The sequence below is a fragment of the Equus quagga genome, chromosome 6 (assembly GCF_021613505.1).
Source record: "Equus quagga isolate Etosha38 chromosome 6, UCLA_HA_Equagga_1.0, whole genome shotgun sequence".
NCBI classification, from domain to species: domain Eukaryota; kingdom Metazoa; phylum Chordata; class Mammalia; order Perissodactyla; family Equidae; genus Equus; species Equus quagga.
In genome coordinates this window covers 95,426,230-95,449,042 of record NC_060272.1, presented here as the reverse complement: position 1 = coordinate 95,449,042, position 22,813 = coordinate 95,426,230, and the positions used below count along the sequence as shown (strand labels likewise).

General features: G+C 34.6%; 1 protein-coding gene across 4 annotated transcripts in view; it reads left to right on the top strand.

The window, feature by feature from the left end:
- The window catches only part of VPS13A (vacuolar protein sorting 13 homolog A), a 232,063-nt gene that overhangs the window by 96,721 nt on the left and 112,529 nt on the right, over positions 1–22,813 (top strand). For all 4 annotated transcript variants that reach the window (XR_006889118.1, XR_006889119.1, XM_046664752.1 and 1 more), the window contains exons 27-32: positions 6,142–6,221; positions 7,266–7,325; positions 7,537–7,690; positions 8,390–8,506; positions 8,586–8,689; positions 21,951–22,118. Coding sequence is in view for 2 of the 4 variants with exons in the window: in XM_046664752.1 (XP_046520708.1) it covers positions 6,142–6,221; positions 7,266–7,325; positions 7,537–7,690; positions 8,390–8,506; positions 8,586–8,689; positions 21,951–22,118 (683 nt within the window). In the remaining 2 variants the exon portion in view is untranslated. The remainder of the gene's footprint in view (positions 1–6,141; positions 6,222–7,265; positions 7,326–7,536; positions 7,691–8,389; positions 8,507–8,585; positions 8,690–21,950; positions 22,119–22,813) is intronic.

The window sequence follows — 22,813 nt, the reverse complement described above, 5'->3', positions numbered from 1 at the left end:
AATGAATGAAATCTTGTCATTTGCAACAATGTAGATGGACCTTGAGGGCATTATGGTAAGAGAAATAGTCAGAGAAAGGCAAATAGTGTATGATCTCATTTATATGTGGAATGGAAAAAAAAAGCCTAAAATTAAAACAACTAAGCTGATAGATACAGAGAACAGCTTGTTGATTGCCAGGGGTTAGGGGATGGGGAGGTAAGCAAAATGGGCAAAGGGGGTCCAAAGCAAACTTCCAGTTATAAAATAAGTCATGGGGATGTGAAGTACAGCTTGGTAACTATAGTTAATACTACTGAATTGCTTATTTGAAAGTTGCTAAGAGAGTAAATCTTAAAAGTCCTCATCATAAGAAAAAAAAATTTTAACTATGTGTGAGGACAGATGTTAACTAAATTTATTGTGGTGATCACTTTGCAGTATATACCAATGTCGAATCATTAGGTTGTACACCTGAAATTAATGTAATTTTATGTCAGGTATACCTCGATTTTAAAAAGAAAAGACAAACTATTCAGTTTAATTTCATTAAACTCCTTTGTGGCATAAGGACATTATACATGAGTACAGATACCATTAAAATTTTTTTAATAGACTATTTTTAGAGAAGATTTTGATTCACAGCACAATTGATTGGCTGGTACAAAGATTGCCCATATACCCACTGCACCTACACATGCACAGCCTCTTCCATTATCAGTATTCCCCACCAGAGTGGTGTATTTGTTGCAGTTGATGAAGCTGTATTGACACATTGTACCCAAAGTCCATAGTTTATTATATTAGAGTTCAACTTGGTGTTGTGCATTCTAGGGTTTTTTTGGACAAATATATAACAACATGTTTCCAGCATTATAGTATCATACAAAGTAGTTTCACTACACTAAGAATCCGTTGTGCTCCACCTATTCATCCTTTCCCTTCCTCCCCCAACCCCCAGCAACCACTGATCTTTTTACTGTGTCTATAGTTTTGCCTTTTCCAGAATCTCATGTAGTTGGAATCATACAGTATGTATTTTGAGACTGGCTTCTTTCAGTTAGTAATATGTATTTATCTCCATATGTTTTCATGACTTGATAGCTTGTTTCTTGTTAGTGCTGAATAATCTTCCATTGCATGTTGTATCACAGTTTCTTTATCCATTCACCTACTGCAGGGCATCTTGGTTGCTTCCAGGTTTTGCCAGTTCTGAATAAAGGTGCAATAAACATCTGTATACAGGTTTTTATGTGGACATACGTTTTCGGCTCCTTTGGGTAAATACCAAGGAGCACAATTGTTGGGTCATATGTTAAGGGTATGTTTAGTTTTCTAAGAACTCATCAAATTGTCTTCCAAAGTGGCTATACCATTTAGCATTCTCATCAGCAATGAATGAGAGTTCCTGTTGCTCCACATTTTCACCAGTATTTGGTGTTAGTGTCCTGGATTTGGGGCATTCTAATAAAGTGTGTAGTGATATCTAGTTGTTTTAATTTACATTTCCCTGATGACATGATGTAGAGCATCTTTTCATATGTTTGTTTGGCTTCTATATATCTTTGGTGAGGTGTCTGTTAAGGTCTTTGCCCTGTTTTTTTAATTGTGGTGTTCGTTTTCTTGTTGAATTTTAAGAGTTCTTTGTATTTTTGGATAACAGTCCTTTATCAGATGTGTCTTCTGCAAATATTCTTTCCTAGTCTTTGGCCTTTTTATTCTCTTGACAGTTTCCTTAGCAGAATTTTTAATTTTAATAAAGTCCAGTTTATCAGTTCTTACTTTTATGGATCATACTTTTGATGTTGTATCTAAAAAGTCATTGCCAAATTCAAGGACATCTAGATATTCTCCTGTGTTATCATCTTGAAGTTTTATAGTTTTGCATTTTACATGTAGATCTGTGGTCCATTTTGAATTGATTTTTGTGATCAGTGAAAGGTCTGTGTCTAGATTCATTTTTTTTGCATGTGGGTGTTCATTTCTTGTATCAACTTTTGTTGGAAAAAGTTTACTCCATTGTACTGCCTTTGCTGCTTTGTCCATGATCAGTTGACTATATTTATGGAGGTCTGTTCCTGGGCTCTTTATTTTGTTCCATTGATGTATTTGTCTATTTCGTTGATACCTCAGTGTCTTGCTTGTTGTAGCTTTGTAGTAAGTCTTGAAGTCAGGTAGCATCAATCCTCCAAATTTGTTCTTCTTTAATATTGTGTTAGCTGTTCGGGGGTCTTTTGCCTCTCCCTGTAAAGTTTAGAATCAGTTTGTCAATATTCATGAATTCATTCCTGGCATTTTGTTTGGGATGCATTGAATCTATAGATCAGGTTGAGAAGAACTGACATCTTGACAGTATTGATTCTTCCTATCCATGACTATGGAATATATCTTCATTTAGAGTTTTGTAGTTTTTCTCAAATAAGTCTTATTCATATTTTGTGAGGTTTATACCTAAGTATTACATTTTGGGGGTGCTAATGTAAATGGTATTGTGTTTTTCATTTCATATTTCACTTGTATATTTTTGGCATATAGGAAAGTAGTTGACTTTATCTTAAACTTATATCCTGCGATCTTGATCTAATGGCTTATTAGTTCCAGGAGCTTCTTTGTTGATTCTTTCAGATTTTGTACATAGACAATCATGTCATCTGTGAACAAAGACAGTTTTATGTCTGTTCTCAGTATGTATACTTTTTCTTTTTCTTTTTTTGCCTTATTACATTTGCTAAGACTTCCAGTACAATTTTGAAAACCTAGTTTCTTAGTGAGAAAGCTTTGAGTTTCTCACCATTAAGTGTGATGTTAGCTGTGGGTTTTTTGAAGATATTGATAAAAGTTGAGGAAGTTCTTTACTCCCAGCTTACTGAAAGTTTTTATCATGAATAGATGTTGGATATTGTCAAATGCTTTTTCTACATCTATTTGTATGGTCATATGATTTTTCTTCTTTAGCCTATAGATTGTGATGGATTGCATCAGTTGATTTTTGAATATTGAACCAGTCTTGCATCTTGGTATAAATTCTACTTGGTCATGGTGTATAATTTTTTTATACATTGTTGGATTCAATTTGCTAGTATTTTGTTGAGGATTTTTACATCTGTGTTAGTGAGTTACTGGCCTGTAGTTTTCTTTTGTTTCTTCTTTTTTTTTTTGTAATGTCTCTTTGTGGTTTTGATATTAGGGTAATTCTGGCTTCATAGAATGAGTTAGGAAATATTCCCTTTGTTTATATTCTCTGAAACAGATTGTAGAGAATTGGTATAATTTCTTCCTTAAATGTTTGGTAGAATTCACTAGTGAACCTGTATGCATCTAGTGCTTTCTGTTTTGGAAGGTTATTAATTATTAATTCAATTTCTTTAATAGATATAAACCTATTCAGATATTCTGTTTCTTGTGTGAGTTTTAGCAGATTCTATCTTTGAAGGAATTGCTTCATTTCATTGAAATTATCAAATTTGCAGGCATAGGGTTGTTCATAGTACTCCTTTATCATCCTTTTAATTTCCATAGGATCTATAGTGATGATCTCTGTTTGATTTCTGGTATTAGTAATTTGTGTCTTCTCTGTTTTTTTTCTTAATTAGCCTGGCTAGAAACTTGTCGATTTTATTGATCTTTCCTAAGAACCAGCTTTTGTTTTCAATGATTTCCTCCATTGATTTCCTATTTTCAATTTCACTGATTTCTTATCTAGTTTTTATTGTTTCTTTTCTTTTGCTTACTTTGGATTTATTTTGCTCTTCTTCTTCTAGTTCCCAAGGTGGAAACTTCGATTACTGATTTTAGGTCTTCTTTCTAAATATATGGATTCAATGCTATGTTTGCCTCTAAGTACTGCTTTCACTACAGCCCACAAATTTTGATTAGGTGTCTTCATTTAGTTCCAAACAATTTTTAATTTCTCTTGAGATTTCTTCTTTGACCCATGTGTTATTTAGAAGTGTGTTGTATATTCTCTAGAAATTTAGGATTTTCCAACTTTCTTTCTGTTACTCATTTTTAGTTTAATTACATTGTAGTGTGAGCCACAGACATTGTATGATTTCTGCTTTTTTAAATTTTTAAGATGCGTTTTATGACCCAAAATGTGGTCTATCTTGGTGAATATTCCATATGAACTTAAGAAAAAGGTGTATTCTGCTATTATTGGATGAAGTAGTCTATAGATGTCCATTATGTCTAGTTGATTGATGGTGTTATTAAGTGCAACTATGTTCTTAATGATTTTTTGTCTGCTGGATCTGTTCATTTCTTATACAGGGGTGTTGAAGTCTTCGACTATGATAATGGGTCCATCAACTTCTCCTTAAAGTAATATGAGTTTTTGCCTCACGTATTTTGACGCTCTGTTGGTAGATGCATACACCTTAAGGATTGTTATGTCTTCATGGAGAATTGACCTCTTTATCATTATGTGATGCCTTTCTTTGTCCTTGATAACTTTCCTTGCTTTGGTCTGCTCTGTGTGAAAATTAATATAGCTATCCCTGCTTTCTTTTTATTAGTGTTAGCATGATATATTTTTCTCCATCCATTTACTGTCTATCTGTATGTTTCTTTGTATTTGAAGTGAGTTTCTTGTAGACAGTATATAGTTGGGTCTTGTTTTTTTGATCCACTCTGGCAATCTCTGTCTTTTACTTGGTGCATTTAGACCATTGACATTCAAAGTGATTATTGATATAGTTGGCTTGAAAGTTTTTTTTTTAGATTAAAGATAGTAGTGGTTTACCTTTATTTTTGAGACCACGTAAATGTGTTCTGCTTACATGTGTATAAAAATACTTTACTTTTGGCTATCCTAGAATCTGGTTTTTTTTTATTATTCACTTTTTAATGTTTATAAGTTATTCAAGTATTAAATTGAAGCCGTCTCGTGAATACTCTGAACTCATTTAGGATTTTTCCCCCAATAAATTGAGATACTGAAAATAAGGGAGTTACAGAACTAAACTAAAAGTGAAAATTGAAATCCAGCTTCTATCTGTGGGAATTAAGAAAAGTAGAGAATATGCTTATATACATCCCAAGGATTTAAGAAGTCCATCTTCTCTGGGATCTCATTCCTAGGCAGAGAGGTCACTTAGGTAGTGTCATGAAAACTACCCTTTTTTTTTGATCCCTGGATTAAATATGATCTTTGTATTTTGGGAAGCAAATTAAGTATTGCAGCCTTCAAGCTCAGTCATTGGATATGACTATACATTTTAGTTCCATGCTCTACACTTGTTCTGTAGCCCTTGAGAACTTGAGTGTGGTGGATTGTGTTATGATAATCTCCAGCTGAGTAAACCATCATATAAACCAGATAATGGAGTTTTGTTTCATTATGCTTTTTACATCAAGAAATAGTTTGCTTTGGTAATTGGAAAGAAAAGTGAACCAACTTGATAGTGTTCTCCAGTAATCCAGAAGTATTATAGCAATTTTAAATTTTTATGTTTATTTTTTGTTTGAGCAAAGTATAAGAACACCCTTGTACACAGAATATAGGATATACAGTCATCAGTGCACCTATTTCTGTAATATTCTTCTGTTTTCTTGGAGTGGGAAGAAATGAATAGCACAGATCATTTACACAAAGTAAATGATCAGTAAATAGTTGTTAAATGAATGAATAAATGTGTGAAAAAGTGAGGACCTTCTTAAGGATTGGAATGTGATTAGCGCCTGCAGTAGAAGTCTGGCTTAAGTGCTAATGAGCTTCTAAATCTAGAGGATTCTGTGTAATATGTTTCATTTTTTCCTCAAGAGTGCAATGATTGATTTCTTATCCTTTCTTCCAGTATCTAAATATTGATTTCTAGGAGCCATAAGTAATTTGATGATGATACTTTAAAGGCTTTATACAATAACCGTTCTGTTTCTTCTTTAACTGATTGCTACTTTTTCTTACCTTACCTTCTATCTAGGTTTTTAAGGGTAAGAGTCTTTAGGGTTGTAGCATAAGAGAAGGGAAGAGAACTGTGAGAAGAAGGTAAATTTTTAGAGTTTAAAATAAAGGAGGAGAGACCTGACATGGGCAAGATAGAATCCAAGGCTCAGAACTGATAGAGGAAATTCTCCTTTTCCAATTCTGTAATTATTAATATTGCCTATATTTATTTTCCATTAGTTTTCCTATGAAAGAATAATGTTTAAAATTATTTTTAGATGCAAATGAGAAACCAGTTTATTTGATTACAACACTGGATAACACAATGGAAGATCTGTTAACACTGGAATATGTGAGGGTAAGCAGTTCCATTTATATGCTTGCTATGGTAAGTGCTCTGCTGAAATGTTATCTTCAAGTTTTTGTAAATTTAATAACATTCAGTTTCATCTTCATTCTAATGTCATCTTTATAACTCCTAAAACTGGAAGATTTTTTTTGTTTTGTCGTAAGTATCAAATAGTTGGGATTTAGAAACACTTCTTATAGCAAAATAATAAGCCTACGTTCTAAGTAGAAATGTCCTGCAGTTTGACTTTTCTCCCCCATTAGGGTATCCAAAAGAAATAAACTTTTTAATCTTTATGGAATTTATTGTGGTATATGATGCAAGATGAGGTTTTCACTTGATTTCCCACTGTTGTCTGAAGTTACCTAATTTTCCTGGTTTCAGTGACTCCATTCCTTTCCTATTGATTTATGATATCCATTTCATCATTTATAAGTTTTTCTATGACCTATTTTAATAAAAGTGCCACATTATTTAATATAATATATATGTAATATATATATTATGTAAGATATAATAATTACTTTATAATAAGAATAGTGCCAAAAGAGCATTTTACCACTTTTAAGACCATTTTTACTATTATTGATGTAGATATTTTAGGATTTTTGTTGTTTATTCATTAAATAGCTTTTATATTACAAAAGTAATCTAAAGATCTGAAGATCTTTAATAAAGTAAAGATCTAAAAATAACACAGAATATGTGGATACTTGGTGGACAGTTCTGTCACAATTTTTTTCACATATAGGAAGACTTCAAAGGACCTTCCAGAGTTGTTGATGACAGAATGATTATTGTCCACACTTGATAATACCTAAATTTCCACCCTTGATAATGAGAGAGATGGTACATAATATTTTGAATACTTGCCATGTACCAGAGTCCTATACTTACCAAATTTCTTTTTTTCTGGTGAAGCAGTTGTTTGTTTAGATAATTATATATATAAATAGCTGGAAAATTATATAAATGTATATTAAGACCATCATGTAATTGAATATACATATGTCTTCCTAAGATAGTCTAACAGATTCTTTTCTCTTTGGATAGGCTGAAAAGAATGTACCCAACTTGAAAAGTACCTATAACAATGTAGTGCAACTAATTAAGGTATGAGTGAACAATTTATGTTTTAATTAGATACTGTATTTCTAAGTAAATATATTATGAAAATTATTTTATCACTAGAGCTGTAAGATCCTTGAGGGTAAAAACAGAAGATCATAAACTGTATCCTTTATACCACAAAGCATAATGTCTTATACAGAGCAGGCAAACAAATGTTTATTGACCTATTACTAAAATCTACTTTGTTCTTTAGGTGAATTTTTCCTCTTTGGATATTCATTTACATACTGAAGCTCTTCTGAATACAATAAATTATTTTAATAATATCTTACCACAATTGGAGGAAAAATCAGCCTCATTGTATGTTGCGGAGACTGAAGACAAAGGAGAGGTCATTAGAAAAATACGTATGTTTCTTTAAAATTCAACTTTGATTTTTTTAACCAAGTAGATCATTGAATTTTGGCTCTTGCTTTATTGTTAACTTAGAATATTGGATTTAGAATTCTATTGCTTAGATTAATATCTAGAAAGAGTCATTATATGCCAGGTTAATTTTAGAAAATAATAGTAAGAAAAAGTGATTACTGCTGAAGACAATATGCCTTTTATTTATCTATCAGTCTTTTTAATTGAAGATTATACAGTAGAAGTATTTGATTTAGATTAAAATTCATGCATTTAATATCATTGTTTTGGATTAGAAAAATAGAACTAACAATTTGAATAATAATCAGAGTATATATTTTTTAATCAGAGTACTTTTTAAGCAATGAAAAGTTGCAGTTTGATAATGACAAGAATCACCTAGTAAATCGGAAAAGATTCATGGTTTTCCAACTGCAATTTCTTAGTTTCAAATGTTAGCTTCATCTAGGAGCTGTTTTTTGTTTTGTCTGCTTGCTTTTGTGTGGCTTTCTTTTCATTAGATTTGATTGTTTTTAGAATTCCTAATTTCATCCTACTTGCTTTGAATTGAATTGCAAATCAGGTTTTCCTTTTGTATTACTATTATTTGTTGTCATAGTTCAGTTACATATAACTGTAGTGAGCTAACTACTGAAAGTTTTTCCTATGTTTTTCAATATGATTTTTTCTTCTTGCAGCTTTAAAACTACCCAAGAATGAAGATATTATTACCTTGCAGATTTTAGCAGAATTATCAAGTATACAGATCTTTATTCAAAATCAGAAACGTAACATTTCTGAAATTAAGATTGAAGGTAATAAAACTTCAGAAAAAATAAATTCAAAACTATTAAATGAAAGAGAAGTCATTTAATAATTCTTTTATTCCCTTAGGGCTTGATTCTGAGTTGATAATGAGGCCTTCAGTAACTGAAATAAATGCAAAGCTAAGGAATATAGTTGTTTTGGATTCTGATATAACAGCTGTATACAAAAAGGTAGGAAGTTGTTTCTATTAATTAATAGTACATCATTAAATGTGCTTGTCCTTTAAGATTGACCATAGGTATAAATGAGACAGTTGTTGGATTTTAGCAATGTGGCTTGTTATGTCCATGGGTTTTGGAGTTAGGTGTAAATGGGTTCTAAGGAGCTCTGCTCCTTAGTAGCTGTGTGCCCTGAATCTTGAATTTTGTTTCTTTATTTGTAAAATGAGGCTTAAATATCTTGTAAATGAAATAGGTATAATTGGGGCTGACCCCGTGGCCGAGTGGTTAAGTTCACGCGCTCCGCTTTGGCGGCCCGGGGTTTCACCGTTTTGGATCCTAGGCTTGGACGTGGCATTGCTCATGAGGCCATGATGAGGCGGCATCCCACATACCACAACCAGAGGCACTCACAACTAGAATATACAACTACGTACTGGGGGGCTTTGGGGAGAAGAATAAAAAAAAAAGAGAAAAAAGATTGGCAGCAGTTGTTAGCTCAGCTGCCAATGTTTTGGAAAAAAAAAAAAAGAAATAGATTTAAGCAATGCTTCTGGAACAGAGTTGCAGGGGGTGAGGTCTGTGGGGATGCTGGGGGTGGGGGAGCTTGTCAATGCCTTTTTTACTTTTTTTCCTTTTGCTCTTCTCTTCAAATCCTCTGAACTTTATACTGCATTTCAAATTTCAAAAGCAGAGGGTATGAAGTCAGATTGAATAAATTTCATGGATGCTTACTAATACTATAGCAGTTACAATATTGAGAGTCCTTTGAACTGGATGGCCAGTGGTTGAAGGATAGGTATTTTATTACTGGATGTAAGACAGTAAGGTTTTTGAACTAGATACTGTTGTAGAGTTAGACAGGTAATGTTTGAACAGTGGAGCATCTAGGTAAGATGGTATATTTAAGGGAGTGAAGAGAATATCAAAAGTAGGATCAGAAAAGGCTGAGGTACTTGTTGAGTCAGGAAGTCAGAGTTTGGAGTGTGACAGGAAGAAAGGAAATAGATGACTAGGTTTAGCCAGTAATACTGATGAGATATAGTGATGACCTGATTTTTATGTTAAATAAAAATCTTATTCCTTATATTTTATTATGGCTTTTTAGCATGAGATAACAAGAGTCCCAAAACATCAAAGGTGCATGGCCCATAGGAATAAGGAACAAGAAATTTTTCAGAAGCCATGGTTTGATTTGCTTCTATTGCTTTTATTTTTTTAAAAAATTGTAGTATTAGAGCATTGAAGAAGTAGATTATTGGGGCTGGCCCAGTGGCACAGCGGTTAAGTGTGCATGTTCCACTTCAGAGGCCTGGGGTTCGCCAGTTCAGATCCCGGGTGTGGACATGGCACTGCTTGGCAAGCCATGCTGTGGTAGGCATCCCACATATAAAGTAGAGGAAGATGGGCATGGATGTGAGCTTAGGGCCAGTCTTCCTCAGCAAAAAGAGGAGGATTGGCAGCAGTTAGCTCCGGGCTAATCTTCCTCAAAAAAAAAAAAAAAGTAGATTATTGGGGCCAGCCTGGTGGCATAGTGGCTAAGTTTGCACGCTCCACTTGGGGGGCCTGGGGTTCATGAGTTTGGGAGTGTACTTAACACACCACTCATCAAGCCATGCTGTGGCAGCATCCCACATACAAAATAGAGAAAGATTGGCACAGATGTTAGCTCAGGGATAGTCAAAAAAAAATAAGTAGTAGACTATCCATTTTATTGACCCTATCTAGAAAGTAAAGCTCACATAAATAAATGCATCTACCAAAAGTCAATCAACTAGTTAGTATTAGAGCTGGTATTATAACCCAAGCCATTTACTTTTTTATCCGTAATTTTGTTTTTAATATGTCTATAAGGTTAAAAATCCAACTTACAAAAAGCTACAAAATGAAAAGTTTCTCACGTCTGTCTTCTTGCCCCACCCCCGTTTCCCTCTCCCTGTTCCTTGACTTTGATTCCAATGTGCATGATTTTTTTTTTGTTGTTTATTTTTTTTCACTTTTTTAAATTAAGATTATGATAGTTTGCAACCTTGTGAGATTTCAGTTGTACATTATTGTTAGTCGTGTTGTAATGTGCATGATTTTTTTTTTAATTAAGATTATGATAGATTACAACCTTGTGAGATTTCGGTTGTACGTTATTGTTAGTCATGTTGTGGGTACACCACTTCACCCTTTGTGCCTTCCCCCCAACCCCCCTTTTCCCTGGTAACCACCGATCAGTTCTCCTTGTCTATATGTTAACTTCCACCTGTAAGTGGAGTCATATAGAGTTCGTCTTTCGTAATGTGCATGATTTTTAAACAAACTATACCTTGTTCAGTAACACTCTACATGTCAAGGAACCAGAGAGACAAGGTTTTTGCCATAGATCAGAGCTTCCTAATTATTGTGATATGACACACTATGGTGTTCTGAATAGGTTTTAGGTATAATAACATATTGAGCCCCTCAGCTTTCTGGACAGTTGGGTGAAGGACGCCTGGAGTCCTCAGACTATTTGAGTCTGTCGTGGAGCAGCCGCCTGCATTTTCCCTGGTATCATTACACAGATACGATTATTTATGTGTGCTATAGTCTGGAAAGGATTTTAGCTGATCCTGACATTCCTATGAAATAAGATATCGTTGCAAGTTAGTTTCTTATACTTTCTTTATAGAAAAGTGTTTTAAAAGTGAATTTAAAAAAAAAATTATCCAGTTATTAATGCTTGTTAATTCTGGGTGGTAGATACATAAGTATTTCTAACTATTGTCTACTTTTCTGTCTTCAGTATTAGGCTAATACTGGCTTCATAAAATGATTTGGGAGTATTTTCTGCTCCTCTGTTTTCTGAAAGATTTATGTAGAATTGGTATTATGTCTTCCTTAACTGTTTGATGGAATTCACCAGTGAAGCTGTCTGTCCTTGAGGTTTTCTTTGGGAAAAGACTTAATTACTATTCCATTTCTTTACTTGATATAGGTCTAATTGAATTTTCTTGTTTTTCATTAGTCAGTTTTAGTAATGTGTCTTTTTTGGAATTTGTTGCACATATGTGGTTTTGATTCTGTTATTCTTTGTGTTTCTTAATAAAAATTGAGATGATACAAAATATTGCATAAATTTTATGTCCTTGCCTTTTTTCCTCCTTACTCTTTGTTATAGTTTTTAACTACATATTTTTCCATCCTTAGACAATATATTACCCAGTTTTGTGGTGTTTTGGAAACATATATTTTAGCTTGAAATATAGCATACACACAAAAGCATATAATGTAATTTAAAGAACAACAGTAAAACAAACACCTTTATGCCCAGTTCTCAAGCCAAGTAATAGAAGGTACATCAGAAGTTACCAGTATGTCCTAACCTGACTGTGTCCTACTGTCTCCTCACAGAGTTAACAATGTCCTGATTTTTGTGTTTTTAATAAGTTTTACCAACTATGTATGAATCCTTAAATAACACATTGTTTCATTTTGCCCCCCCATTAAAGGACATCATATTTTATTTATTTTTTGAGTTCCTTTTTTCATTCAATGTTATATTTTTGAGATGTATCCATATTGATGTGTGGAGGTCTAGTTCATTCATTTTTATTACTGTGTAGTAGTGTATTGTATGAATATATACCGTTGGTTATTTATTCATTGGTCTATTGATGGATCTTTGAGTTGTTTCTACTTTTTTGTTTTTATGAACACTACTGCTGTAACTAGTCTTGTATAGTCTTCTCATATATTCTTATATGTATCTCATACAAGCGTTTTCAGAGAATCTGTTTCTAGTGGCACATGTACCTCCAGAAGAAATGGAAGAGAGATTTGGTGTTTCTCTTCAGTGCCAGTGCTTGAAATTATCAGATATTAAATTTTTTGAAAATTTGAAGTGTGTAATATGGTGTTTCATTTGTATTTTTCTTACTACTAACGAAATTGCACATCTTTTTGTATATTTATGGGCTATTTATGCTTGCTCTTCTACAAAATTCCTATTAGTTTGACTCAGGTTATCAGCAAGCTTTTTCTGTAAATAGCCAGATTGTAAATATTTTAGGTTTTGTGGGCCATGTGGTTTTTGTTACAACTATTCAACTCTGCTATTGTAGTGTGGAAGCAGCTGTAGATAATACATAAATGAGTGGTTTGGCTATCTTCTAATAAAATTTTATTTATGATAGTAAAATATGAATTTCATATAATTTGCGTATGTAACAAAATATTATTCTTCTTTTGATATTTTTCAGTTACCTTAAAGTGTGACAACTAGGCTTACCTAATCCTACCAATTGTAGTTTGCTGACCCCTGGCTTAATTTATCAATTTTAGGGGAAAGGTTATTTTTTTCCTTATTGATTTGTAGGAAATCATTAATATTCTGTACATTATTCTTTGCTTAGTTTATATATGTTTCAAATAGTTACTCTCAGTTTGGTTGTTATCTTCTCATTATGGTGTCTTGATTAACAGGAGTTCTTAATTTTAATTAAGTAGAATTTGTCATTCTTTTCCTTTTGGTTTGAGAAGTTTGTGTCTTCTAAATTATTTCATTCTCTGGGTTCGTAAAGGTATTCCCCACTTGCTGTTTTGAAAGTTATATAATTCTGTCTTTCGCTTTTAGATCTTTCATCCTACTTGGAATCGATTTTTAATATGATTGAGGCTGGGGTCCAGTTTTGCTTTTTTCACAGTAAATTCCCTCATACCGTTTGTTGAAATAGCTATCCTTTTCTCACTTGTCTATGGTACTATGTCCATTACATCTTAGATGTAGATGTGTGAATAGATTTGTTTCTGGACTTTGTCTTTTGTTCCATTGGTTTACTTTTCCTTGAATCAGTAGCAAACATGCATATAGTCCTTACTTCACACTGGAGACTGTTCTAAATACTTTGTAAGTATTAACTTATTTAATCTTCACCAGTTTCATTGAGATCGTTTTCCAATTTTGTGGATAAAGAAACTGAAGCATATAAAGGTTAACTTCTTGAGGTCACATAGCTAGTTGGCATTCTAGCTCTTTAGTTTATGCTCTTAACCATTTTATGCTGCCTCCAATAATTCCAAACTGAATTATTGAGCTTAATTTAATTTTTAAGCTCGTATTGCATCTTGTTTCTCTTCTTCAATAATGTCGTGGCTGTTCTTAGACTTTTGTGTTTACATATAAGTTTTAGAATCAATCTTCTTTCAACTTCTATCAAAGAAATACCACTGGTATTTTGACTTTAAAAAACAAAGAGTTATTTCTTAATATCATCAAACATCCAGTGTCTGCTCATATTTCCTTGATTGTCTCATAATTTTTTTCTTTTAGTTTGTTTGACTCAGGATCCAAAGGAGGTCCATACAGTGCATTTGATTAATTTGCCTCTTAAGTCTGTTTTAATCTGTAAGTTTCTCTCTCTCTCCCTTGCCATTTGGTGCCATCCTATGTTTTTTGGTAGAATTTTCCACAGCCTGGCTTTTGCTGATTGTGTTCTTATAATATTTAACATGTTCCTCTGTTCCCTGTATCTCCTGTAAATTGGTAGTTAAATCTTGAGGCACGATGGGATTTAGGCTTTTTGTTTTTTTGAAGAAGATTAGCCCTGAGCTAACATCTGCTGCCAGTCCTCTTCTTTTTGCTGAGGAAGATTGGCCCTGAGCTAATATCTATGCCTATTTTCCTCTACTTTATATGTGGGGCACCTGCCACAGCATGGCTTGATGAGCACTGTGTAGGTCCACACCCAAAATCCGAACCAGTGAACCCTGGGCCTCTGAAGCAGAGCACGCAAATTAACTGCATTGCCACTAGGTTAGCTCCTTCTTTTTGTTTTTTGTTGACAAGAATACTTCATAGTTGGTGTTGGGTATTTTCAAAGGATGCACATAGTATCTAGTTGTCTTTCTTTTTATGATGTAATAGCCATTTTGTTAAGGGCTAAAAATGATAATTCTAATTCAAACATTTCTTTGTCATTTATTAAATAGAAGCTTTCACCAGCCTTTATGCTGACATCTCCAATCATTTTAGTTTTTCAAAAGTTTATTCCTGGAGCCGGCCCGGTGGCGCAGTGGTTAAGTTTGCACATTCTGCTTCTCGGCGGCCTGGGGTTTGCTGGTTCGGATCCCAGGTGCAGACATGGCACTGCTTGGCACGCCATGCTGTGGCAGGCGTCCCACATATAAAGTAGAGGAAGATGGGCACTACGTTAGCTCAGGGCTAGGCTTCCTCAGCAAAAAGAGGAGGATTGGCAGTAATTAGCTTGGGGCTAATCTTCCTCAAAAAATAAACATAAAATAAAAAGTTTATTCCTTAGTAGATTCCATAAATCATAAGGCTCATAATCATAAGAACAGTACTCCCTGAGTGTTTACTTGTTGCATTACATTTCTATTTGAAGGGCAGTTTGTCTGGATTTTGAATCTAAGGATTAGATTGCATTTTCTTTCCTAGATGATTCTTAAACGTGTTACTCTGTGTCTTCTGGCCTAGTGAGTGTTCAATAAAATTGCTGATGACAATTTGCCTCTCTTTTCCCTAGAAGGACTTGATCATTTTGCCTAGATATTCAGAGCTGATTGGAAGCTTTGTGTGGCAGGACTTTTGACAGGTGGATATCACATTAGATGATCAGGCAGTGATACAACGATTTTATGGCCTCGAAAATTGAGAGTATCTATTTTTTTTTTCTTAAGCCAATCAGTTTCCTTTGAGAAAGATACTATAAGTATAGCCCTGACAGCCGAGATTCTGGGAGCCAGTTGGTTGAAGAATGTGGGGACCTCACCTTTCAATTTACAGATTTTAACTTAAAATACTCATTTTTCGGTATGGTGTTTTATTTGCCTCTTATCTGCACTTGGTGTCTTCTAGGCCGTAGCCTCTCTGCTCTAAACCCTGTCTTAAGCAAATTTCTTCTCTTCTGTTAGGATCAAGGGGAGATAGTCACAGGGTCGCTCATGTGACTTGTGGAAGATAATTCTGTTTTTTATTAACTTAACATTATTTGGGATATTACAGTCAACAAAAGATGCAGAGTCCCTCTCCTCATGGGGGTAAATAATCAATAAATATTCAGTAACAGAAAACAATCAGAGAGTGATAAGTGCTTTGAAAACCAATAAACTAGGGTAATTTGATAGTGATTTGAATGGTATTTTAGGATTATCAGGAAATACCTCTCTGTGGAATCTGTGGAAGGAACATTTGACAGAAATATGGATGTGAGCCCTGTGGAGAGAGCATTCTAGGTAGAGGAAACAGCAGCTAAAAGACCTTGTGGCAGAAAGGTGCTTGGCATATTTGGGAGGTTGTAGGGACTTCAGTAACTCATATAGAATTCTGTCTTTATTTTTTCCTTTTAAAGCCAAGTTTACTATGCATACAGATATAATTTACATACAATAAAGTTTACCCTCTTTAAAGTGCATAGTTCTATGAATTTTTTTTTTTTTAAAGATCGGCACCTGAGCTAACATCTGTTGCCAGTCTTTTTTCTTTCCTTCTTCTCTCCAAAGCCCCTCAGTGCATAGTTGTCTGTTCTAGTTGTAGGTCCTTCTGGTTGTGCTGTGTAGGATGCCTCCTCAGCATGGCCTGATGAGTGATACCATGTCCACACCCATGATCTGAACTGGCAAAACCCTGCACCCCCAAAGTGGGAGCGTGCGAACTTAACCACTTGGCCACGGAGCCAGCCCATAGTTCTATGAATTTTGACAAACACAGTTATGTAACCTCCAACACCTTTAAGGATATGGATTAGATCTGTCACCTCCCAAAATTTAGTCCTGCCTTTGTAGTTATCCCTTCTCACCACCCCAGCATGTGGGAGTGCCTGCACTTTTTTTCATCCCTATAGTTTTGCTATTTTCAGAATACTATATAAATGGAAAACTACAGTATGTAGCCTTGTGAGTCTGGTACTTTCTTAGCATATGAGATTTTAATTTTTGTCTTTTCTCATTTTTTCTTGCTCAGTCTTGCTAGAGATTTATCAATTTTATTAATCTTTTCAAAGAACCAGCTTTTGATTCAATTGAGTATTCTTTTTTGTCAATTCCATTTATTTCTGCTCTTTATTTCCTTCCTTCTTGTTTTGGATTTACTTTGTTCTTCTTTTCCTAGTTTCTTAAGGTGGAAGCTTAGATTATTGATTTGAGATTTTTCTTATTTTCTAATGTAAGCATTTGCTGCTATAAATTTTCCTTTAAGTACTGTTTTAGCTGCAGCTTACAGATTTTGATATGTTGTGTTTTTATTTTCATTTGGTTCAAGATATTTTCTGATTTCTCTTGTGACTTCCTCTTTTATCCATTTATTTAGAAGTATGTGGTTTAACTTCCAAATATTTTGACATTTTTCAGGTATCTTTCTGTTATTGATTTCTAGTTTAAATCCACTGTGCTCAGAGAAGAAACCTTTTCGGTTCTTGTAAACTTGTTGATATTTGTTTCATGGCCCAAAGCATGCATGCTCAGCCTTAGTGAATGTTCCAAGTCTACTTTAAATTAATGTGTATATTTGGCTGTTGCTGGGTTGACTGTTTCATAAATGTCAATTAGAGCAAGTAAGTAGGTTGTTAGAGTTGTCCAAATGACTGATTTTGTGTTTTCTGGTTCTGTTGATTACTAAGGAAGGATTGTTGAAGTTTCAACTCTGGAATGGTCTATTTCTCCTTTCAGTTCTCTCAATTTTTGCTTCATATGTTTTGAAGATCTCATATTAGGTGCATACCTATACGCCTAATGCTTAACTACAGGGATACATTCTGAGAAATGCGTCATTAGGTCATTTTGTCATTGTGAGCACATCATAGAGTGTACTTGCAAAGCCTGCTACATACCTAGGCTATATGGTACTAATCTTATGGGTCTGTTGTCATTTATATAGTCTGTTGTTGACCAAAATGTTGTTATGTGGCACATGACTGTATAGGATTTTTATGCCTTCTTGGTGAATTGCCCTTTTGTGATTATGTAATGTTCCTCCTTAACCTTGGTAATTGTCCTTAATCTGAGGTCTACTTTGGTAGTAATATAGCTACACCAGATTTCTTTGATTGGTGTTTGCATAGTGTATCTTTTTTTATTCTTTAGCTTTAATCTATGTCTTTATTTATTTATTTATTTATCTCTTTATTTATTTAATTATTTTTGAGGAAGAATAGCCCTGAGCTAACATCTGCCACCAGTCCTCCTCTTTTTGCTGAGGAAAATTGGCCCTGAGTTAACATCTGTGCCCGTCTTCTTCTGTTTTATATGTGGGATGCCTGCCACAGCATGGCTTGATAGGTGGTGTGTAGGTCCGCGCCCAGAATCCAAACTGGTGAACCATGGGCCACCAAAGCGGAGTGTGCAGGCTTAACCACTATACCACTGGCAGCCCCAATCTATGTCTTTATTTTTAAAGTGGGTTTCTTGTAGGCAACATATATTTCAAGCTTGCTTTTAAATCCCATCTGACAGTCTCCAACTTTTAATTTGTGTTTAGGCCATTTTAAAAATCTAGTTGTTGATATGGTTGGATTAAAATCTACTCTCTCTCTAATTGTTTTCTATTTTCTAGTTGTTTTGCTCATTCTGTTTGTTGTATTGCCTGCCACCACCCCCTCTTTCTTTTTTTACCTGATTTTAAATTATCGTTTATTTTATGGTTTCCCTTTGGTTTACAGTGCATATTTTTAATAACAGTCTACCTTCCAGTAATATTTTACCGCTTCATCTATATCGTGCAACACTATATTGCCAATTCCTGTTTCTTGTCTTTTGTAGTATTATTGTAATATTTTTTATTTTCATGTATGCTGAAAATCCACAATACATACCTACTGATTTTGGTTTAGTCAGTTTTCTTTAGAGCAGTTAATTTTTTTAGAAAAGATATTTTATATTTACCTTCATTTTAGCTATTTTTGAAACTCAGTGTTTCAGGTAGCTTCAAATTTCTGTCTATTTTTATTTCTACCTGAAGAACTTCATCACTTCTTATAATGCAAGTATGCTGATAATGAATTGTATCAGCTGTTGGTGGGGAGGATGGATGGGAGCTGGAAAAAAAACCCTTTTGTTTCATCTTCACTTTCTGAGTGATATTTTTGCTACATATAGAATCTGGGTTGATAGGTTTTCCCCCCCTCCTTTCAAACTGTTGAAGATGTGACTCCATTGTTCTTCGTTAAGCATAGTTTTGATGAGAAGTCTGCTATATATCTTTGTTTCTTTGTACATAATTTCTCATCTTTATTTGACATCCTTCAGGGTTTGTATAGAATGTCTGGGTGCGTGTATGTTTTGATATATTTTCCTGTTTGGGGTTTTCTGAGCTACTTGGATCTGCCTTTCATTATTTTTCATTATCTTCTCAAATAGTTCTTCTGCCTCTGTCTCCCTTTCTCCTCCTCCATCTCCTTCCTGTCTTTCTCCCTCTTGAATTCCAAAAATTTTTCTTAGATTCCTGTTAGATATTGTCCCACAACCTTTGATCCTCTGTTCAACTTTTTCCCCATTCTTTTCTCATTATGTTTCCATCTGAATAATTTCTGTTGACCTGTTTTTAAGTTTACTGATTTTTGTCCTTGGCTCTGTTGAATCTGCTGATGAACCCATTAAAGATATTTTTCAGGGCTCGCCACGTGGCCAAGTGGTTAAGTTTGTGCGCTCTGCTTCAGCAGCCCAGGGTTTCGCCGTTTTGGATCCTGGGCGTGGACATGGCACCGCTTATCAGGCCATGCTGAGGTGACGTCCCACGTGCCACAACTAGAAAGACCCACAACTAAAATATACAACTATGTACTGGGGGGACTTGGGAAGAAAAAGCAGAAAAAGGAAAAAAAGAAGAGTGGCAACAGTTGTTAGCTCCCATGCCAGTCTTTTAAAAAAATATGTGATATTTTTCATCTCTGTTACCATGTTTTTTTATCAGTAATAGTTCCCTTTGACTCTTTTATTTTTCCATTTCTCTGCTGATATTCTTCATCTATTCATGCATATTTGCCATCTTTTCCACTAGAAGCATTCACCATATTAATCACAGTAATTTAAAATTCATTGGCTAAAAGTTCCAACATCTGTGTTATCAGCAAATATGGTTCTGTTGATTGCTTTGTCATTTGTTGGTCGTTTTTTTTCTTGATTTTTGGGCTGTCTCATAATTATTGGCTAAATGTCAGGCATCACATATAGGACAGGAGAGACTCAAGTGTCTGAAAATGGGAATGCCTCTTTTTTGTGCTAGGCTATTAGTGTGGGGGTTGGGTCAATTTAGTGGAAATCTGAGCTCACTCTGAGTTTTCTTGTTTAGTATGATTCCCTTCAATACACCTGTGCTTCAGATTCCTTTAGGTATATCTTGTGCTTAGGGTTGGGGCTTTGTTCTGGAATGCTGCTCCATCCTCTACTTTTGACCTTTCTTCTACTCCCATACCTCAGAAAGTTCTCTGTCCACAGTCTTGGCTCTTTCCTTGATGTTAGAGTCTACTGCTGCTTTTTCTTGGTGCTTGCTACCTTGATGGTATTTTTGGAGGGGAGGCAGGGAGGTTCTTTGGGTAGGCGTGTCAGTTGTCCTAGTCCAGTTTCAGTCCTAGCTGTGCATAATCTCTAGGTCTCCGAAATGGGGCATTCTTGGTGATCCTATCCCGCTTTTCCATCGCATCTGACTCATATCTTCAGTAGCTCCTGTGTGGGAATTTTATTCCCTGCCCCAGCAGGAGGTGACATATAATGGTCTGGTCCCAGTAGAGTTTCTTCCCTCAGATGTAGAAGGAGTTTTCTTTTATCTTTGCGCCTGGGCTATAGTACCTTCACCTGTGCCCTGAGGACAAAAGGTTACTGCCTTTCCCCTAGTTTCTTAAGGCTTTTCTTCCGAGAAGAGAATAATCTTGATGGTACTTTGAGCCTTTTCTGCAGTGGAGGCTTCTTTCCTCTTCCAGGGTTGTACCAAGGAAAGCTTTCTCTGATCTTCCACTGCCCCATCTTTCTGATGAGCACCTAGCAGAGAGCTCCTAATGAAGTACTTCCAATTGAGTGTGAACTCCTCTTGTGTCTGTGGCTCCTAGGGATTCTAGATCTCACATTAGTTCGTAGTCAACTTTTTACCATTTTAGCTAATTCTTCTTACCTAGCTTGTGTGATATCTGGCATCTCTTTCTCCTGCCCCCTTACCACAAGTGACCTGGTGCTTATGTTCTCTCTTTCAAAGGTACCTTTTTTCCTTAGCTTTCAGGCTGCTTGGTTGGCTTGTGACATCAGATTTCTAATGGTTTTAAGAAAAGTTATGATTTTGTAGTATATCTGGTTTTTTTCTTGTTAAAGTTTAGAATGGTCCTCTCCCCAGCATTCTACCTCCTGGGCAGAACTCTGAGCAGAATTCTTACAGACTTCTTTTCAGTCTCATCTTGCACCCTAGCCTTCACAGGTCCTTTGTATCTTTGATTCCTGAGATTTTCTTTGTTCTGTGGTTGGAATTCATTTGCTTGTTGATGGCTCTTCAGTCCTCTGCCTTGCTTCTAGCATTTAGGAGATTAAGAAAACTGTAAACTAAGTTAGTGCTCTATGCATCTTCCAAAATATTTTTGACATTTCACATCTGCTGTTATCTCCACCATTTTTAACTAGTATTACAGAGTTTGAGCTTATAAACTGCTGTAGGTAGTTCTTGTTCGGCAATTAAGATGACTCATTACAAACTAATACAGAACGGAAAATCTATTTACATACCTCAAATGAAGAGAAGTAGATTACATTATTTATTTATTTATTTATTTTTTGTAAGGAAGATTGGCTCTGAGCTAACAATTGTGCCAATCTTCCTCTATTTATGTGGGACACTGCCACAGTGTAGCTTGACAAGTGGTGCTAGGTCTGAACCTGCGAACCATAGGCTGCTGAAGCAGAGCACACGAACTTAACCACTATGCCACCAGGCTGGGCCCGAGACTACATTAACTTTTGACAGTGACCGACATATACATTTATGTGGCAATTTTTAGTACACAAGTATATACACTAAATGAAAATGTATGTTATGATAATTTTTCTTGTTTTCCCCATTGAAAAGAAAATGTTGGGCCAGACCTGCTAAATTGATTTCCTGGTTCACAAAGTGAGCTGCCACCATCAATTTGAAAGACCTTGCCTTGTAGGTTCTAATAAAGGAGTTAGAATTGTTGCCTTATTTGTACTTGGCTTGGATACTTTGGAGGTTTTCTAAATATGTGTGAATGTTTTATTATCTTTTGCTTTATTTTTATATTGAAGACATATATCTCAAAAATGGGTTTTGAGAATTCCATTTTCTCTCATTCAGGCTGTTTATATCACTGGAAAAGAGGTTTTCAGCTTCAAAATGATTTCTTACATGGATGCAACTGCTGGTTCTGCATACACAGATATGAATGTGGTTGACGTTCAAGTTAACTTAACTGTTGGTTGCATTGAAGTAGTTTTTGTCACAAAATTTCTATATTCCATATTGGTAAGTATGTTAATCAGTTGTTTTATTTATTCTTTCCAATTAGTTGGAAATTGCTGTGCGTCAAACATAGATGAAGAAGAATTCCTTGCTTGACTTTTTCCTGATTTTTCATAATTTTCGGAGTACCATTTATAATGACCAAAATGTATAGTACATTATTTATGTAATATCATTTCCACATAGGAATATTTTAGTGAATTGAAATATATATTTTATAAATATTAAATATATGTACATTATATGTCATATGTAATATATGTTACATATGTTAATTGAATTCTTTATTTTATACATCATTGGTTTGTTTTACCTCACTTCTAGTTCTAATTAAAAGTACTAAAAATATAATTGAAGTTTACTTTGATCCAAGGTAATCATTAAGAAAATTATATTTTCTATGGGATTATAATTCTATGAATATCTGGGGCTTTAAAGGGTTTATATTTAATCCCTATATGACACCACCCTAAGGTGTTCGAGTTCTATTTCTCCTTTTCATAGTTTTTTTTTTTCCCCTGTATTTTGCTCTTTCTGTTGGCTGATATTTTTTCCTGTGAGTGTCATACCTCTATGACTTCACTATTCATTCTTTTAAAATACTGTCTCCAAGTTTTGGTGTATAAACTAGATAATCAGTTGGTTCTAAATAAATAATGTTGCTGTATTTGTGATCTTTTTAACTGAGGTCAACATGC